The 21,164-nt window shown below is 44.2% G+C and overlaps 1 protein-coding gene across 1 annotated transcript in view; it reads left to right on the top strand.

Annotated features, from left to right (window-relative positions):
- ATXN10 (ataxin 10) overlaps window positions 1-21,164 on the top strand; it is a 165,661-nt gene that overhangs the window by 46,198 nt on the left and 98,299 nt on the right. The window contains exons 6-7 of the mRNA XM_045779755.2: window positions 12,650-12,730; window positions 19,731-19,896. Coding sequence (XP_045635711.1) covers window positions 12,650-12,730; window positions 19,731-19,896 — 247 coding nt within the window. The remainder of the gene's footprint in view (window positions 1-12,649; window positions 12,731-19,730; window positions 19,897-21,164) is intronic.

Raw genomic sequence — 21,164 nt, 5'->3', positions numbered from 1 at the left:
TGACTGGATTAAGAAGTTGTGGTCCATGGGGCGCCTGGGTGGCACAGCGGTTAAGTGTCTGCCTTTGGCGCAGGGCGTGATCCTAGCGTTATGGGATCAAGCCCCGCATCAGTCTCCTCTGCTGGGAGCCTGCTTCTTCCTCTCCCACTCCCCCTGCTTGTGTTCCCTCTCTCGCTGGCTGTCTCTATCTCTGTCGAATGAATAAATAAATAAAATCTTTAAAAAAAAAAAAAAGAAGTTGTGGTCCATATATACAGTGGAATATTACTCAGCTATCAAAAAGAACGATTTCTCAACATTTGCTGCAACATGGACGGCACTGGAGGAGATAACGCTAAGTGAAATAAGTCAAGCAGAGAAAGACAATTATCATATGGTTTCTCTCATCTATGGAACATAAGAACTAGGAAGATCGGTAGAAGAAAGGGATAAAGAAAGAGGGGGTAATCAGAAGGGGGAATGAAGCATGAGAGACTATGGACTCTGAGAAACAAACTGAGGGCTTCAGAGGGAAGGGGGGTGGGGGAATGGGATAGGCCGGTGATGGGTAGTAAGGAGGGCACGTATTGCATGGTGCACTAGGTGTTATATGCAACTAATGAATCATCGAACTTTACATCAAAAACCAGGGATGTACTGTATGGTGACTAACATAATAAAAAAAATATTATTATAAAAAAAAATAAACCAACTTGTCATTTGTGGGGTAAATCCCACCTGCTTATGGTATATAATCTTTATATGTTGTGGATATGGCTTGTTCATGTTTTGTTAGGGACTTTTGTTTCTGTGTTGATAAGGCATATTGGGCTGTAGTTTTCTTTTTTCGTGATGCCTTTGTGTGGTTTTGGTATCAGGTTAACACTTGCGTCACGGAATGAGTTGAGAGTTGTTCCCTTCTCTTATGTTTCTGTTTTTTGTTATTTGGGGGGAAAGTTTGCAAAGGACTGGTGTTAATTTTTCTTTAAATATTCGGGTAGAATTCACCAGTGAAGCCATCTGGCCTTGGGCTTTTTTTCATTGTGGGACGTTTTTGGATGATGCATCCAGTCTCTGCTATTATAGGACTGTTGAGATGGTTTACTTCTTCTTGGGTCAGTCTCACTGGTTTGTGTCTTTCCCGGAATTTGTCCTCTTGGCCCAGGCAGTCTGATATGTTGGCACATAGTTATTCATAGTACTCCCTTAGAATCCCGTTTTATTTACATGACGTTGGTAGGAATGTTTCCTCTTTGTTCCTGATTTTACTTATTTTAGCCTGTGTTTTGCTTGTTGTAGCTTAAGATTTGTCAGGGTTTTGATCTTCTCGAAGAACCAACTTGTGGTTTCATTGATCCCCCCCCCCCATTCATTTTCTATTCTCTGTTTCCTTTATTTCTGCTGTGATCCTTATTTATCCTTCCTTCTCCATTTGGGTTTAGTTTGCTCTTTTTCTAGTTTCTTAAGAAACTAGATGATTCGGTTATTTATGAGAGGGTTTTTTTTATGTATTATTTATATCTATAAATTTCTTTGTAAGAGCTGCATCTCATGTATTTTCATCTTCATCCATCTCAAATCATATCGAATTTCCCTTATGACCTTTTTCTTTTACCTGTTGGTTATTTATATAACCGTATTTCAAATTCCCTTATTTGTATATTTCCTGAATTTCCTTTTGCTGCTGAGTTTTAGTTTCATTCCACTGTGGTCAGAGAAACACACTTTGTAAAATTCCACTTTTAGTTTTTAAATCTGTTGAAGCATGTTTAATGGCCGAGCACCTGGTCTGTCATGGAGACTGTCCCACGTGCATTGAGAGTATTGGGGCTTCAGATTTTGGTGCCGTATAGACGCCTGTTGGGCCTTCTGTTTCTTGGTGGTCTTCCGTCCACCTGTTCCACTCATTACTGGAAGTGGACTGTTTTCTTTTTCTCCAGTCAGATCTGTTGGGCTTTGCATCTTATTTGTAGGCTCTGTGGTTAGGTACACATTTATGTTTGTAATTGTTACGTCTTGAGGAATTGGCCCTTTCATCATTGTAAAAATCACCAAAGATGTTGTGTTCTTCGCCGTGTTCCCGTTTCCCTGAGGATCTATTTTTGTGCGTGTTTTCACGGAGTGGTCAATGCGTTCAGGGTACAGGTTGTGTCTGCGCAGGGGGCCTTGAGCTGCCAGTGGTGCCACTTACCTTTCAAAGGCGAGGGATCAGCTTTCTCAGTTTGGGACTCTTTCAATGTAAACTTTATTGTTCTATTGAAATTATACCTAATTTTTAAATTATTTATTTTTCCGAACATTTATTTGCATTTGAATTACATTTGCACGCAAACACAAGTTGGTGCATGAAAGTAGTATGATATCGTGCTTGACTTAGATTACCTGCCTCCAGATGCTGATGTTTCATAAACACAATGGATGAATCACTAGCGTCTGCTTGCTTGGAAAAATTTTCTGTAGCCGAATTCTGTTTCATTGAAGTATCTTAGGTCACTGGCGATTTTCTAGCAGCATGGAGTAAAGGGCAAAAGATGAAATCCACTTCAGAAGAGCTCAAGTTAGAGTTCTCAGACGTCAGCAGTGGAGGTAGGCAGGAAGAAGGATGGGAAGTAGTGGTAACAGCTGATGTCTTCTGCCACGCAATGGTGACGCTTCGAATTGTGTGAGAGGAACTCTGCATTTGCTAAGCAAAAATGGGATCCCAAAATACAGGCATACTTCAGAGATCTTGCAGGTTCAGTTCCAGACCACTGCAGTAAAGCGAACGCAGGAGTAAAGAGAGTCAAATGAAATGTTTGGTTTCCCAGCGCACATAAAAGCTACGTTCACACTATAGTGTAATTTAGTGGTGTGATAGCACTTTCTCTTACAAAAATAGTGTACGTACCTTAACTTAAAAACACTTTATTGCTACAAAATGCTAACCATCAGCTGAACTTTCAGTGAATGATAATCACTGATCACAGGTCATCATAATAAATATAATAATAAAAAAGTTTGAAATATTGTGAGATTGACCAGAATGTGACCAGAGACAGGAGGTGAGCAAATGTTGGAGAGCTGGTGCCAGCAGACTTGCAGACACAGGCTTGCCACAAACCTTCAGTTTGCCTTCTCCGCGAAGCATGGTGCAGTGAGACGCAGTAACACAAGTTACGCCAGCGTCCAGAGGCTTCCAACAAAATTGTTACTTTTTACTGTTAAATATGAACCCACCTCTGAAAATTAGAGAGCACCCACTCTTTGCCCTCCCACCTGCTAACATTATGGGATAGCTGACAAAGGGTACAAAACTGGATGCTGTACGAATTCATGGGTTTGGTGTCTTTTCTTGGAAAGGAACAAATGTAAGGTTTCAATAACCGGGTCTTTTTGTTTAGGTACACCAGAGACACAGGAAAGTGTGGGCGCACTGGAGTTATTGGGATAATGTCCTTCTAAAAATGTTTGCTCCTTTTGTTCGTAGGTGTGAAAGATGTTTTCGTACTCTTAGATAACCCGGGATGAATCCAAGGGTTGGGTTTGGGTGTTTGAATTCATCTAAATCCCACAGCCCAGTAAAGGTGCCTGGGAGACCCTGGCTTCTGTGATACCTTTGTCAGAGATTATAACTCATTTGTTTTCTAGTAGAATTTTCTGCCTTACGTTACTCACATTCGACCCCCTGAAGAGGTTATTTACCTGTCAGGTTACTTTCTGTAGCGGCTCTGAGAGCTTTGCCGAGATTGTTGTAGGAAGCAGCTGTGGGTTGGATTTCCCAGAAATCAGAATAGGACAGCGGCATCCATTTTCTGGAGCGTGTTTAAATCAGAGTCTTCATTTAATTAGTGAAGTGTGAAAGAATTTTCTAGATTTTCACAGTCACTGAAATCTGTTTTATTCGTAAGTGTAGCTTTGACATTGTATGCTTTTATGGAAATGGAAAGAATAAATGGCTCTCATTTGAAAAAGATTTCCCTAAAACCTTCACTTCAGGAATACCTCCATTTACTAACGACATACTGATCTTGGTATTTTTTTTTTTAACGTGTGCTCCTTGAAGCGTAGAGATGGCTTTTAGCACCTTTTACATGGCGTAGAAACACTGCATTGCGGATGATAATTAATCTGTCTGTAACTGTCCTCATGCTTTAACACCAGTGATAAATGAGGAAGATTGAGAGAAAGAAGGAGATGGAAAGACGGACCTTTGTGCATTTTGGGTTTTAGCCAGTATGGAAAATGATGTAAAAATGTGGTCAGTGCGTTGGCATCAACAACTTGGTTTGTGAATGTTAGCTTTTCTGTAATCACATTTAAATGATGAATTTCAAGATTACACTCAGGAGTTTTGCCTCTGACTGCCTGCATGAGTCAATTTTGGCACCAGAAACAGAAAGCAGTAGATGAAGCAAACCTGTGGCCCTCATGCACACAGAGGGAGAGAATTCAGCGTGTGTGTGTGTGTGTGTGTGTGTGTGTGTGAGAGAGAGAGAAATTCAGGACTTAGCAAACGGATCACATTTCTAGTTTTTTCTTTTTGTAAAATCAATCTGTTTCTCTGATGCCACTTCTACACCAGCTTCTGCCTTTGCTAGAATAGATTTGTGACCCTCCCCCAAGACCACTTGTTCTACTTTCCATGAAGTTTGGAGTGTTATTTGAGTCTTACGGTCTCTAGATGTCCTTGTGGCATTTTAGGTTTCAGATTAGTGGGACCCTATCTCCCTCACACAGTACCACCATAGAATTTCTGAATTGACAGACATGGTTGTTCTGCAAAAGAATTTAATCACAAATTTAAAGTTTGTTAACTTAGAAAACATTGAATGTGATCGGGTCTCTTGTCTTCGTCTTTGGTTTCCCTTGAGCAGATGTTTGGTAAAAAAATAAGTGCAGTGAATTCTGAGTGGAAGTTGAGAATTTTACTTGTAACTTTACGCAACACGCTGGGGTGGGGAATATATTACATCTAGAAATCAGTCTCAGCAGCTAACACAAACTCACCCATGATTTACAGCCGTGCAGTTACCACTTTCCAGTTGCAAGAGAAAGCCTCCCTCCCGTCAGCACCTCATCCTCGTTGCTTTGCGTGTTTTTGCCATCAGTATTCTCCGCTAAGTGTTACCCCATAAGGTGGCATAGCACCGAATTCCAGTTGTTCGCATGGATGTCCACCCAGAGTGCTTTGTTCTGCCTTTTGTGTAAATTGAATGTGAGTGACAGTTATTCTTGTCTTCCAAATAGTTAAAGTAAAAATGCCGCTATCTTCAGTAGTGGACGTTTCTCCTTTGTTGAATGGAAAAAAAAAAAGAATGGAGGGGGCGGCTGGCTGGCTCAGTCGGTGGAGTGTGCAGCTCTTGATCTCTGGGTCATAGGTTCAAGCTCCATGTTGGGTGTGGAGGTTAATTAAAGATAAAATCTTTAAAAAGAAAAAAAAGAACGGAGGAATTTTATCCTTGATCATTTTGAACTGAAGGTGACACGAAGAACCAGACCCTAAGTTCCTCTGAAACTTCTTTCCAGAAGGACTGCTTGAGCAACGGACAAGTTCTATAAAGTGGAGCATTTTCAGAGCAGCCACGGAAGTCAGAGATGGGGCACTCGTCTTGACTTTTAGGTGACGGGGGGGGACCTTCCCCAGGACATTCAGCCTCTGTGGGCCTCTCTTTCCGCATGTCCTTACTTCTCAGATAAAGAGACTGATTTAGGTTAGACGTTTCCAGGCTTTTGAACTTCACGTCCCATGTGTTGAAAGGCGTACGGAAGGAAACTCACTCGAGTGGTTGGTTTGGCGCCAGGAGTGTTGGCTAACAGCGCTGTCCGTCTTGCAGTCGCTCTGAGCCTTGAATGGCGGTACTTCTTCCACACCCTCTTCTATGTAGCATCTCAGGAAGATACCATTTTTGCCCTTGGCTCTGATGGGTTTGCCTTTTTAATTATTTCTGGTTAAAGCGGATGAACCAGTATTCAGTTCTGGTGACTTTCAAAGCATAAGGTTTTGCATCTGACTGGTACCCAGTGAGTATGAGCTTGATGTCATTGCAGCCCAGTACTTACCTGAGTAACTCAAAAATGCAAAGAAACTGAAAAATGAGCAGTCCACCTGTGCCTCTGTAGGTTCTCATCATAGTTTCTCCTGAGTCGATCTGGCGATCAGAGTTCCCCCGTGTATCTCCCTGGTTCGGGGCCTGGCTCATGCCGAGGAGCGGTGCCGGAGCAGCTCCACTCTGACTCATCTCGGGTCTGCCGCAAGGATGCCGCGGAGAGGGCTGTCCCCTGTGGTACAGGACGAGGGGCTTTGGGCTCCGTGCAAGGAGCAACTGCCCTTTTCCTGAGGATCCGATGCGCTTTTATCTTGGAGAACTCGTGAGGTAGAAACCACTCCTATCCTGCGCAGGCTTGTAGGAAACTCAGAAAACTTACAAATGCTCACTTTTACATAAACTAATTTAGTCACGATCACCGATTGTTTGAAGTGTGCCCGTACTGTTCATGGCACTGGAGAGTCAAAATTCAGACATGGTGTGTTAGTGAGAGACAGATAATGAGCAACCCCCCTCCCCAATAAATGTATAATGTGCCAGACGAATGCTTTGAAGAAAAGTACACACCATGTTTTATGTACTAAGCTGTTCCTTAGAGTGGTGTTTGGCTCACAGTAAACAGTATATAGTGTTTGCTGTTTTATTAGTAGTAATTTAAATATGCTTGGTGTGGGAGACAGACCATAAAGAAAAACAAGAAAGAGCATTTGATCTTGACAAAGTACTCCAGTGGGGTGATGGGGCTTGGAGGAGCTGGTGCTGCTTTGAAATTGGAAGATCAAGGAAGCCTTTCCTGAGGTGGTGTCATTTGAGCTGAGAACACACTCCCCAGCCTTTGGATGACCTGTGGGTAAAGGTGGAGAAGGGTTGGGAAGAACATGGAGTAGTGAATACCCGGAGTACGAAGAATCCCCAGCAGGGGCCTCCGCTGCAGGACAGGGGGCCCAGGGTGGTTTCAGCGGAATGGGCCGGAGTTGCAGTCTGGGGGGGGTGGCTGGAGGCCAGTTACATTGGGCTTTGCAAACCAGGAAGAGGTGGTTGGTTTATTCTCTGTGCGATGGGAGGTGATCGGAGATTTCTGAGCAGTGTGTGCACCGGACCTGGTTTGCATTTTTTATTTATTTATTTATTTATTTATTTATTTATTTATTTATTTATTTATTTATTTAATTTGAGAGTGTGCTTATGAGTGGTGGGAGGGGCAGAGGTGGGGTGGGCAGATTCCCCACCAAGCATGGAGCCCTACATGGGGCTCCGTCCCATGATCCCGAGGTCATGACCTGAGCCGAAACCAAGAGTCACTCAACCGACTGACCTACCCAAGCACCCCCTGGTTTGCGTGTTAAAAGATCCCTGTGGCCACTGGGAAGAGGCTGAGCTATAGGGGAGGGGGGGACAGAATGGAGGCAGCTGTAGTCCTCTAGGTAAGAGGCCGAGGCAGCTTGGATGAGGGAGCAGCAGTGGGGATGAAGAAAAGCGTGCAGATCGATTGTGCTCTCTTGGGAGAGCAGATGAGGCTTCATGTGGGATTGGATATGTGGGGTGAGGTTGGGAGAACAGGCCAGGTTCTGGGCTTGTTGGCTGGTGAGGTGGTTGGGTGGCAGTGATAAAGAGTTCTACTGGGGCCATGTTGAATTTAAGATGCCCGCTGGGCATCTAAGTGGTGATGTGATGTAGGGCAGTCGGCGCGGGAGTTCCAGAAGACAAAGCACAGGGTGCCGTGGAAACCTGTGGCTGGGAGTTTGCCAGGTGTGGGGAGTGGGGGAAGTTTCCAGAGACCGGGAGGCTGAAACTCCCGAGTTAAGGGCGGCTTGGGTCAGGAGAGGGCATGGCGTTAGCCCCCTGGGGAAGGGAGAGGCGTCCTGGCACTGTGTGGTCTGTTGTGCGTGCAGTCTCTCTGCAGGAAGTGGTGAGGACTGCATTTTAGTGATCAGATTTTTTTTTTTTTTAAGATTTTATTTATTTATTTGACAGAGACAGCCAGTGAGAGAGGGAACACAAGCAGGGGGAGTGGGAGAGGAAGAAGCAGGCTCCTAGCAGAGGAGCCTGATGCGGGGCTCGATCCCAGAACACCAGGATCACGCCCTGAGCTGAAGGCAGATGCTTAACGACTGCGCCACCCAGGCGCCCCTAGTGATCAGATTTTTGACCAGGATCTTAGGTGACCTGAACCACTGTGTCACTGCATTGCCGTGAAGGGATGTGAAGTGACTTCATCTTGTGTTTCTGTTTTTATCTGTTCGAGAAGACATGCAGAGATTTATTATTAAGTTGCTTTAGAGAAATGGCTGAGCTTTGTCTGCCCAGAAATAGCTTCCGGTACGATGAAACATACCCGAGTTCTCCACCGAGCTGCCGGGGCCCCAGATGATGTCCCACCCAGAGACGGCCATGCTTTCACTCCCTAGCAGGATGTCTACGAAGCAGAAATAAACTTGGGATAATTTCCCAGGATATGCTTAAATTACATATTTAATTCTTTGATAGATAATGTATTCATATGGTTCAAGTATCAGAAAGCTTAGTTTCCCTCCCTGCCATCCCCCTAGTTCTTCCAGCCCCGTCCCCTGAGCAGGTGAGCTGCTTGCTTGCTTCTCAACACACTGTTGAGCCTCTTGCTTTTTTTTTTTAATTTATATATATATATATATATATACATATATATATATATATATTTATATATATATATTTAAATGTATATATATATATTTTTTTTATTTACTATTTATTTAGAGAGAGAGTGTGTGTGAGCAGGGGGAGAGGCAGAGGGAGAAGGAGAGAGATCTCAAGCAGAATCCATGCCAAGCACAGAGCCCTATAAGGGGCTCGATCCCCAGACCCTGGAATCATGACCTGAGCCTAAACCAAGAATGGGACACTTAACTGACTGAGCCACCCACACACCCCTGAGCCTCTTGCTTTTTTAACCAAATAGGATATTTTTGAGATCTTTCTGTATAAGTATATAAAGAATTTTTTCTTTATATTCTGCTGTATGAATATACTGTGATTTATTTAATCCGTTCCTTATTGCTAAACAGTTAGGTTCCCAGTGTTCCATAACTACGGAATGTGGCAGGGACTAGCCTTGTGCATACGTATGTCATGTTGCACGTGGGCAGGTGCGATGGTCTAATAACTCATAAGTGCGATCGCTAGGTCAAAGGGAACATGCTTTTTTATATTTTAACAAATACTGCCAAGTAGTCCTTCATAGCTTTTGTACCAATATATACTCCTCCTGGCCATTGGAGAGGACCTGGTTTCCTCTCAATGCTAACAGAGCGTGCTGTCCGAGGGCTGGGTTTTCAGTCTCCAGGGTTTGAAACAGTATCATTACGATGTTTTATTTTCTATTTTTCTTGTTATGAGGTTGAGCATTGTTTTATATGTTGAAGAGCCCATTTTTTTTAATGTACCTTCTCATTTCCTTTTCCCATTTTTCCATTTGGATGTCAGTCTTATGCTCATCTGTATGGAGGAATATTTTCTAAATACGGCCAGTAGTTCTTTGTGTGAAATAAAATGCAAATATTTTTTCTCACTTCTTTGTTGACTTTGCATGGGGCTTTTTTTTTTTTTAAATACAAACATCTTGGATGTTTTAGTAGATGAACTTGTCAGTCTTCTTTATGTCCTGTAGATCTTTGGTACGAGCTATAAACATCTTTATCCTGCTGAGGTTCTCGTCCGATGTTGCGTCATTTCGGTTTCGAGGTGTAGGTGTTTGACCTGCTTGCACTTTTTCTTGGCATAAAGGTCAAAGTGTGGGTCCAGTTTCCTTTCTGTTCCAGGTGCGGCTGACGGTCACAGCAGCCAAGCAGCAGAGCGGCTGTGACCCGTCTCCCCTCTGCCCTTCCCTGTCGCCTTCACCCTCACCGCCCCACGTACCTGGAAACCTTATTCTACTCAGGTTCCACCTCTTGAACACACCCTCCACTGTGTGACACTCACTCCCTCCTTCTCTGAGTGTGTCTCCGTCTGCTGTTAGGCCTTGAGGATTTTACACACGTACTGATCAAGTCACATTTATCACACACGTATTAGAATATTTTGTTTGTTTAAGAGGAAATTCGCTGAAGTGCCCTTTATTCCCACAACCTGATTGACTTGGGTCTGTTGTCCATTATCTGAAAACTGTTGTTTCATATATTTTGCCTGCTTTTATAGTTGTTTGAGGTAGGAGGGTAAATCGTTAGTCCATTATGCCTGGAAGTGATAGCTGGGAGATTTTCACCATTGACTGGAGTACACAAACGTCCGCGTAGACATAGTTGATCTCAGAACCGTCTTCCCCGAGTGATGTTGTAGAGCATTATCTCAGCATTTGAAAAATCCACTTTCTTTTCAGCGGCATGTGTAATGTTCACCAAGATCGACCGTAATCTGGGCTATGGAAAAAGTCTCAGTAAATATACAAAAAGGATGGAGAACATACAGTGTGTGTGGTCTCTGACTATGGTGACCTTCCATTAGAAAACCATTATCAGATGATACTGAGAAAAATGCCAAGTTTTTGGACATTAGCTCATCTAAAGAATCAGTTTGTCAAAGAAGAAATCACAGGGCACATTAGAGAGTCTTTTGAACCGAAGGATAATGAAAATACAGAATCTGTGGCTGAAGCTAAAGCAGTGCTTGGAGGGAGATGCGTAGCTTTAAATGTTTCTGCCAGAAGAGGAGAAATGTCTAAGCAGTGAGTTCCGTGAAGAAGGCTCTACTTTGTGAAGATAGACGGGAGCGCAGAAAAACCTGAGTTAGCAGAAAGAAGCAATTGAGACGAGATCAGGGCCAAAAACAGTGACACAGGAAACAGAAATCAATAGAAAAAATTAACCAAGGCAACACTGGTTCTTTAAGAAGATCAATCAAAATTGATCAAAAAGAAAGAAAGAGGACACTGGCTGGCGTCGTGAAGGAGGGCATGGTCATGACAGAACCTTGGCTGAGGGACAGGAGGGCCCACAGCTGAGGGCCAGTTCCAAGATGGAAGCTTTCGGTCCTGAATCCTCCTTTAAACGATCATCGTATTCTCCTGGGTGTAGTTCCCTGCACGTGCTGCCGTCCTGTTTTTCCATGTTCCCCTTCAGTGAGGGACTCACAGAACACCTGCTCCAGCCTCCTGAACGTCCTGCCCTGACCCTCTGGTTAGATCAGCTTTGTTACTTCTCTGTTCCACAAAGTGTGTGTGTGTTGCCCCTAACACATTTTTGTCTAATTCTCTGTGTATGTGTGGGCTTTTCTCCTCTGTTAGCATTTTAGAATATGGATTGTAACCTAGCTCCTAGCACAGTTTTGGAATATTGTGGGGTTTTTTTTTAGTACTTTTTATTTATTATTATTATTTATTTATTTGTTTTTTTTGAGAGACACAGAGAGAGTGAGCATGGGGTGGGGGAGGGGCAGAGAGAGAGAATCTTAAGCAGGCTCCACGCCCAGTGCGGAGCCTGACATGGGGCTTGATCTCAGGACCCTGAGATCATGACCTGAGCAGAAATCAAGAGTCCGATGCTCAACCGACTGAGCCACCCAGGTGCCCCGGAGCATTGCGTTTTTGAATGAATGTTCTTCTGGGACAATGTTTTGAGCCCCAGACAGCTGAATCCTGAATGGGCTTTAGGGTCACTTTTATGTATTTGGCTTAAAATGTGTGAATTTCTCTTGTTGCAGTTTAATGACATACCTAAACTGGTAAGAAAATTGTTTGAGAACTTTGATGATATCCATTATTACTGGAAATACCTTATATCAAACTGCTGATCAGTTATTTTGAGGGCTGTGGAGGGACTAGAACACGTGTTTGGATAGTGACACTGCATTGTGGTGGTATAAACATGCTTCTTTTGGTGTTCATACCGAAACACATACTTCCATTATATTTTTTGTTAAGTGGTTAGATAAACTGTGTTCATAAATATATTTAATGCTTTACAGTCACTCTGACTGCTGTAACCTTGGTTACGAACAGTGTATTCTTTAGTTCCTAAGCCTGCACATGCTTAAGATGCCCTCTGGCCCATATGATTCAGAATTAATTAATAATACTGTTCGGTCTTTTTAGTTGTCACAGTGGTACTTTAAAGAAATATGCTTATAATCTTTGCCTCGGGGTTTTACTAAGTTGATCTCTGAGTTGAGATGAGTGCATGGCTTGACAATGAGGATGTTTTCTCGGTAACTTGAGAGCTCTTACAGACGAGGTAATCAAGCCAGTGTGCATTACTGGGTTCGTGGAGTATGTTTAAATAAAACGTGTGACATGTCTGTTCCTCCAGTTAATTTCAGCACTTAACCTTCTGAGTAAAACAGTTTAATATGGTTTCTGTTTATACCTGAACGTGTAGCTAAATTTCACTTTACAGTTAAAATGGAACTTAGGTAAGACCTGTAGTTGAATAAATTTGAATCATTTCAATAAATTTTTCCAAAGTAAAATTGGAGAAGCCTATTTTGAGGGCTTTTATTTTCTTTTCACCACTAATGGGAAAATGGTATATGAACCTCTTAAAACATTTTAAGATTACAGCAAATCAGAAGTTCGATAAAAAGAAGTACTTTTATGTGTAAAATGCCCATAAAGTGATAAGGCCATGTCCATTTTACTATGTTTCTGGTAACCACACTTTCTTCTGCTTTTTTCTTAGGTTCTTGATTATTACAGACCACTTTCTGAAAAGCCCGGAATTGGTGAAAGTGATGTATGCCAAAATGAGCAATCAAGAAAGGTAACCCCAAAACCCAGTGTGGTTTTGAGTATTTAGCATTCCATACAGAGTATCCTGTACACATGACTGAGAAACTATGTGGTTTCTTAGTTGGCACAAAATCTCTAAATACATGTTTCTGTGTCAGTAATGGTTTTAAATTGGTTGGTTAACATTACAGCTTAGCCACAACAGGCGGTGATTTACGTGGGGCTACACGATCCAGGTTGGCGCCGCTCTTCAGTAAAGGCAAACTCAGAAACGTTTAGAACAAAATGGGACGCTTGTCCTTTGATTGCAGTTGCGTCTTCGAAATGTGCTTCTGGGTTCACATCACTGGTGTAATGATTTGGGACATACCCCACTCATGTGTGTAGTTTCCCATAGGTATTTCAGACAAAGACTGGGTACCGTCCGTGATCTCCCTGTTATTGTAGTGGGAAGAGCAGTGTCCTCGGAGCACGGGGACCATGGCTCCCTGCCTCCTTGTGATGGTAATTCTTTCTGTGACCGCAGCCAGGCCTTTTACCGTGTTGGGATTCAGTTTCTCGGCCTGTAAGATTAGAGGATGGAATGACATGATTCACAGCGCCCTGGATGGCTCCCATAGCATGTGTGTTCCCGAGCCTTATTGGAAATGTTGCCTTAGGAAAAATAAAACTTCGAAATCACAGATCTAATGATCAAAAACTTTAAAAAATGTTAATCTTTTGATTGTAGTCACAATTTTTATAATTGCTGTGGTTTTGAAATTCTTACTATCTATGTGGCTTCTAACAATTAAGCTTTTACACCCCTTTGTAGTCTCGTTAAGTGGGGTTTCTTCTTTAATAGCTTTAACGAAAAGGAACGTTCGTGCTTTTAAAGTCAGTTTAAATGCCACGTTTGTAAATCCAGTGCCCCCCCCATCTGCATATTTCTGTTGCAGAAAAAGAATTATTTGTAGTTTCTTGACCTAAAATAGTGACGTGAAGAACAGGGCTGTCCATCAGGAAGTTGCTTTGCAGTGAGGAATACCTGAGCACAGGGAGAATGATGCACGGCTGGATCGTGTTTTTAATATTCAGTTTTCCATTTTCCATATTCCTGTAGAAGGATCTGTTTTTAAACTGCTCTATTATGTAACCAGATGAAGATGCCAGACTAACCATTTTCCGTTTTTACTTACGAAGACGTTGTAGCCGCTGCTCCTCGTCATGCAGCGTCTGCTCACGTGCCACGGCCCCTCTCGACTTTTCTTCCAGAGAAGTGCTTTCGTTTCCTCGCGTCAGTTGTCGTTCGTCGTGTCACGTGGCGCCCCTGCGTGCTGCCGTCGGGCCGTGGGCCCTGCGAGGGCGCGGGCTCCGTCTTCCTCTTCCGGGGTGGCCATGTTGCCCACACAGTGCTTGGCACGTCAGGGTGCCACAGGAAGCTGTCTAGGTGAAAACGTGAGGAAGCACGGGAATTTTCTTTCTCGTGAAAAGGTCTGTCCAGTCAGTGCGCTGACTCCTGCGATGCCGTCTGCTGACGTGGGAACCTCAGAGCCCTCAAGGCCCCTTCTGCTGGCTGCTTCACGGGCAGCGGCCTTGCCGTGGGCGCTCCTCATGTCCCCTGAGCTCACCCTCGTCGCAGCTCTGCTTTGCCCTTAACGTCATCTTTGACTAGCCTTGGTTGTGCCCATTTCTAAACATCGTGAGTCATGTACACATAACACAAAATGCACCGTTTCCATCCTGTGAAAGCGTGAGGTTTGATAGTGTTGGGCACGTTCACGCTGTTGTGTGGCCCGTCTGCAGAACTTCCTCATCTTGCAGAACTGAAACTGGACTCATTAAGCAGTGTGTACGCTCATTCCCCTGCCGTGGCCTCGGCAGCCACCGTCCCACTCTCTGTCTCTGTGATTTCGATGACTCTCCGAAGTGCCTTGTGTAAGTGGAATCGTGCAGTCCTTGTCCTTTTGTGACTGGCTTACTTCACTGAGCATAATGTCTTCCAGGCTCATCCATGTCATGGCACGTGTCAGAATGTCCTTTCTTTTCAAGGCTGAATCCTGTTACGTGGTGCGGGTGGGCCACGTCGGGTTTATCCGCTCACCTGGCGGTGGACGCTTAGGTTGCTTCTCCCTTTCAGCTCTCATGCGTCAGGCTGCCAGGAACACAGTCGCCAGTCTCATTGTTCTGATGTGTGTGTTTCCCCTCTCCTCGGGGACCTGCTGCCCTGCCAGCGAGGAGCGTGCCCTGCTGTTGGCACAGATTGCTGTTACAGGACAGAGTGAAATCCCGTGGTGTGGCACGCGAGGCCCTGCATCACGCAGCTTCGTCTCCAGCCCCTTCCCCTGCTCCGGTCACCATGTTAGGGCGACACAGAACTTCTGTCAGTTGAGGCCTTCCCTGTAATTTCATGCTTTTGCGGATGTCCTTTCTCTGCCTGGAGCGTCCTGGCCACGGCCTCTCCTTCTGGTGAATGTACAGCTGACCGTTGAGCAACGCGGTGTGAACTGCACAGGTCACTTACGTGCAGATTTTTTAAATACGTACAGTCCTGTAAATGTGTTTTCTCTTCCTTCTGATTTTCTTTTTTTTTTTTAAAGATTTTATTTATTTATTTGACAGAGATAGAGATAGCCAGCGAGAGAGGGAACACAAGCAGGGGGAGTGGGAGAGGAAGAAGCAGGCTCATAGCGGAGGAGCCTGATGTGGGGCTCGATCCCATAACGCCGGGATCACGCCCTGAGCCGAAGGCAGACGCTTAACGACTGCGTCACTCAGGCGCCCCTGATTTTCTCTTTTTTAAGATTTTACTTGTTTTATTTTAGAGCACGTGCATGCATGAGCAGGGGGAGGGGCAGAGGAAGAGGGAGAGAACCTCGAGCAGACTCTGCACTGAGCACAGAGCCCAACCTCGGGCTCGATCTCATGGCCCCAAGATGATGACCTGAAACCAAGAGTGGAACGTTTAACCGACTGAGCCACGCAGGCACTCTTCTTCCGTATGATTTTCTTAATATCATTTTCTTCTTCTCTAGCTCAGTTTTTGTAAGAACACGGTATATGATACAACATATGAATTACATGTTAATCAACTTGTGTTATTGGTAAGGCTTCCGGTCAATAGTCGGTTATTAGTAGTTAAGTTTTGGGGGAGTCAAAAGTGATAACGTGGATTTTTACTGTGTGTGTGGGGGGGTCAGTGCCCTGACCCCTGTGGTGGTCAAGGGTCAGCTGTACACTCATGCTTTTAGGCCCTTGTCAGAGCTTGTGTGAGCTTTTCGTGCTGACTCGAATGGTTGGCTGGAGGGCCTGACGCGTTCAGTGCTGATGGTGTGTGTGCTGGTGTGTGTGGGGGGAGGGCGTAGGGAGGAGGGGAAAGGGGCCTTGGCAGGAGCACTCAGTCTGCGGTCAAATAGAGGACTTGGGTTCCCTGTTGACTTCTTTTCAGGTAATATTGGGTAATTCTATGTTCATAGTTGTACGTTTGCAGATTAATAGGATTGAAAAGATTAGAGTTTTCTCAACAGGGATATGTAATGAATTAACCTCTTTCCTATGCATCTGGAATGGTGCTGTGTGCCTTGTTTGTGAGAACCGAGAACATTCTCTGTGTTCTGTGGTTCAGATGAGGAACTTCACTAGAGAGACGCCTGTGGAGACACCTGGGTGGCTTTTGGGAACACACATGAGAATCACCTGAGGAATGCCTGGGCTGTGCCGCCCCCCCCACCCCCCACCCCCCCGCTGAGTTAGAGTGTCCAGTTGGGTTAGGGGCTGCCAGATTTAAAGACGTTTGAGGGTCAGTCAGTCTAACAGGTAGTGTGTTCACTGAGTGCCTATTGGCGGTCCCTGGGGCATCACGGTGACAGTGTGCGTGGCTCCGGAGGGAAAGTGCTTGGAAAGTCACCACTCATCGACTAATGGATGACAAGTTTGGGATATGGAGTCAGAATCAGTTCACATGGTTGACTCAGCAGAAATGAGAGCCTGCATTTCTGTGATTTTCTGGTCCTCCTTCCCAGTGAATCGCAGTATTATTAGATTAAAATAGCTGCTCTCGGAAAACGCTTGGGTGGTTCTCAGGCCTGTAATCTGTGTAGCAGAGCAGTGAACAGTAGAGGTGTTCCGTGGCTCACGGCTGTGGGTGAGTTACCCGCACTTGCAGAACTCCGGTTCATCTGTAGAGTGAGGACGGGGACAGTAGCCGCCCCACGAAGTTGCCGTAACTGATTGAAATCCATGGGGAAGTGCTCGGTGCCTGGCACGTGATTATCACTTGGTAAATGCATTGCTAGTTCTGCCTCTGCTTCTGCTACTAGTACCCGTTACCACGCTGTTACCACCACTTAGTCCTGCTGCTCTGCTACCTTGGCTTTTCCTCCAGCCGTTTCGTTTCCTCCTCCAGAGACCCGGGGAAGTCGGTGTTGTTCTTGCTGTCTGCCCCATTGGGATCTGCGGTTTCGTAGGTCCGGGTGACAGAGGTAGCTGGGGGAGTGTTTGAACGCAGTCTGTTGAATGCCAAAATCAGCGATCTTCCCCACAACACAAGAATTTCTTATCTCTGTAACTTGTTAAAGGACTAGTGAGATTAATTCAGCCACAGCTTTATGCCTGTGTCTCGGTTGCTCAGGTGAATGAAAGGTTTGGCTTTTGTGGGCACACCATTCAACAAATTGTGTATGTGGAGGAGTCCAAATGTAAGTTCATGGTTCGTTGGAGCTGTCAGTCCTGAAATTTGAATTACATTTTATTTCTAGAATTAGAGAATATTATTTCATGCCCTGCTCATAAAACTCGCTCACTCACAAGTCCCCTGTCCTCCTTTGCCCCTCACTCCAGTCCTCTCATAACAAACTTAACCCATTTCAGGACAGTGCAGGGGTGGCTATTAAAATTGTAGCCTGCATTAATTTAAGCATGCATAACTTTCAAATAAAAATTTTGCTATGGAATTTTCCCTTAAAATTCTTCACGTGTATATATATTGCTATTTTTTTTATGAAACAAATCCTCATTTTGAGGACAGACTGTGTATGTGTTTAATCAGAAGTGAATCAGAAAGATTGCAAATGACAGCCAGTGGTTGAGAGAGAAAATCCTAGAAGCTCAAGTCTGAATTGAGGGGTGTGTCTGGTAGCCTGAGGCAGCCCCGAGTGAGGATCGTGGGGTTTAAGGACGCAGGACTTCCACACCAATGTGTGACTGTAGACAGCTAGTCCCTGACCTCTTTAACTAGGTCTCTTGTTTTTTCATCGTTCACTTGTGAGTGAATAAATCAGTGAGTGAATAGCGCTTGTATTCTGTTACATTTTCAAGGAAACATTTAGTGCGGTTCCCCCACAGCTGGAAGAAGGAAGGCATTCCACATCATGTCCCATTTTCCCGGATTCTGCAGGACATTTCAACACACATACGGTTTCTGGCTTGGAAATGGAGGCAGCGAATGTAATGTGCCATTAAAATAAATGATTTTGAAAACAATTTCCTACTGGAGTTGTGTATCCCACATGTGATGTCTGTACTTGACGAGAAGGATGGTTTTTGATGGTGGCTCGAAATAGAGGAAGTTTGGGGAGTCTGGTGGGCACTCGGGTTGGGATGGCCCCAAATTGTTGGACCCACTCCGTAATAATGGGAACCACTAGAAGTTTTTATTGACAGATAACACAGTAGAAGTAGGATCATTTAATGAAGTCTAATTTACCCTCAGGTGATATTTAAACTTGCTTTGTATTTTCATATTTTGAACATTCATTTTTTAAATTTTCCCCTTAAAATCACTTACTTCTCCTCTGCTTGGCTGTCCCTTTAATAATCACACAGTAGAGTGGAGAGGGGCGTCTCCTGAGTGGGTAGAAGTCCGAGGGGTGGGTGGCCTCTGCTGAGCTTCTAGAGAAGGCAGTTTCTGTGCCGACCGTATCTGTCAGCTCCAGCTTCCAGGTCTCCCTCAGAGTGTCCCCTGGGACCCCAGGGTCTTCCTGCTGCTTCTGGGTACCTCGCTGGGCCTACCCTTTCTGTCTCGGACCTCACGCAGCTGCTTCACGATCTCTTTGTCCTTTTCTTTGCCCTGTTTGGAATAATAGTCCTTAAGGTGCTGAATTCCCTAAAACCAGAGCTCACGACTTCTCATACCTAGCAATCATTGCCACACTATCCCAATTTAAAAGGCGTATTTTTAGAGCAGACATTTGGGTTCCTTAGGTGGCCTCCTCCTTAGCATTCCCGGAAAGTTGTCCTGCCTGGGAAAACTGGAAAGCCTGGCTTTATGGCCTGAGAGGACCCCATTCATTTTTAAAGCTTCTGTGTGAATAAAGGAAAACAAAAATATCCTAATGCTGAACTATTTGTTGTTCTTTTGTGCTCAATCGAGGGGATTATTTGTTTTATTTTGGATTAATGATTGCTGTAAGAAATTGGAGGCTTTTAGGAGTTTTGAAAACCAGCAAGGTTTGTGTGTGATTTTTCCAGACTGATGACCTTTCCCATCATTCGGCAGAAAATACAGGAAGAGTTTGGTATAGTTTTATTTCATACTTGAAACTTGCAGCAGTGAGCAATTTCTTTTTTTGTTTTGTCGGTTTGGTAAGAAATGCTCCGTGCCTACTGTAAGTATATTTTCCCCATTTGCAGGCCAGAGACAGTAGCTGCCTCTCAGAGATCGTGTGTGTAGAACGTTCATTAGCCCAGTAATGAGCTGTGAATAAGCATTATTGGCCCACTGAACCTCGCCGTTGTTGTCGTTGTGGGTGTGTTATAAAACCTAATCTGACAGCGTTTCTGAAATGTCGAATTACGGGCTCACAGGAATGCATATAGAAAAGGTGCTGGTTTCTGTAGTCAGGTCACATCAAAGAAATCAAGATTTTTTAAAAAAAGGTAATTGATGAAGAGTCATTTTATTCACACAAAATATTTTCCCTAGGTAGACATTATAAACAAAGTAAGAAATTAAGAAATAAAAATATTCTCTTAAAATGCTTTCTCTCAATATTTTTAGCAATTGTACAATTTCAGTATTACATATTCACGTAAAACTCTTGTACGTTTTACAGAGTTACATTGTTGGACCTCATAATTGCGAAATTAGTGGGGGATGAGCCACTGACCAAGGATGACATCCCCGTGTTTCTGAGCCATGCCGAGCTGATCGCAAGCACTTTTGTGGATCAGTGCAAGATGGTGCTAAAATTAACCTCCGAGCAGCATGCAGACGATGAGGTAAGAGGACAGATTCCATAATCTTGGATGGAAGAGAGCAGGGAGATTTTCTAATCCAGATAGGTCCCCTCCGAGAATTCTTTTGTAAAAGCTTTAAAAAATATTGTGTAAGTAATGTATGGACTGCTATGGACTGAATATTTGTTATCCTTTCCCTCCAAATCCATATGTTGCAAACCTGACAGCCAAACTAATGGTCCTAGGAGGCTGGGCCTGTGGGAGGTGAGTAGGTCTTGAGGGTAGAGCCCCCAGGAATGGGATTAGTGCCCTTATAAAGAGACCCTGCAAGGATCCCTTGCCCCGTCCACCGCATGAGGACACAGTGAGAGGTTGGCCATCTGCAGCCTGGAAGATGGACTTCATCAGAACCCAGCCCTTCTGATTGTGGGCTTCCTGCCTCTGCAACTGTGAGAAATCAGTGTGTTGTTTCTAAGCCACCGCGGTCTGTGGCATTCTGTTAAGCAGTCAGGACGGACGAGGACAGTATCCTTGTTTTAGAACAATTAAGAGACTATGACAAAGGAAAACAGTGCTCTTACTCCTACTATCCAGAGTTAATGACTTGAAAACAAAATCTAATTAACATATGTTCTAGGCAAAGAACATCAAATATATGTGTGCATTTAATACACAAACGTCTGTGTATTAAAATGGAAATCATGCTGTGCTGTTTGTAAGCTTCCCTTTTTTTTCTCCTGAATGTAAGTTTTGTGAAGGTAGAAGTTTTGACTGTTACGTTCATAGTACTCCACACACAGCAGGCACTTCACATCTGCAGAAGGAATGAACAATATACACTATCAGTGTCTTCTAAAAAGTCAGTGTGGCATTAGAAGTGAAGAATTTGCCGTAGTTCATTTGTCCAGCTGTTAGTTGGCCATTCCAGTTGTTCTTTTTTCTGTTTTCTGTAGTTAGTGTGGCAGTATATGTCTTTGCAGTTCCGTCTTTGTACCTTTCCCTACTGTTAACCCAGGAGTGGAATTGCTGGGTGTAAGGGTACATGCAGTTTCATGGGGGTTTTTTTTGTTTTTTTTTAAGATTTGTGTATTTTTTTTTTTAAGATTTTTTTAATTTCTTTATTTGACAGAGACAGCCAGCGAGAGAGGGAACACAAGCAGGGGGAGTGGGAGAGGAAGAAGCAGGCTTCCAGCGGAAGAGCCTGACGTGGGGCTCGATCCCAGAACTCTGGGATCACGCCCTGAGCCGAAGGCAGACGCTTAACGACTGCGCCACCCAGGCGCCCCAAGATTTGTGTATTTGAGAGAGTG

Source organism: Ursus americanus, chromosome 17 (genome assembly GCF_024610735.1).
Source record: "Ursus americanus isolate L20-20 chromosome 17, mUrsAme1.1.p, whole genome shotgun sequence".
In the NCBI taxonomy this organism is placed as follows: Eukaryota; Metazoa; Chordata; class Mammalia; order Carnivora; family Ursidae; genus Ursus; species Ursus americanus.
This window is presented reverse-complemented; position numbering and strand designations above follow the sequence as displayed.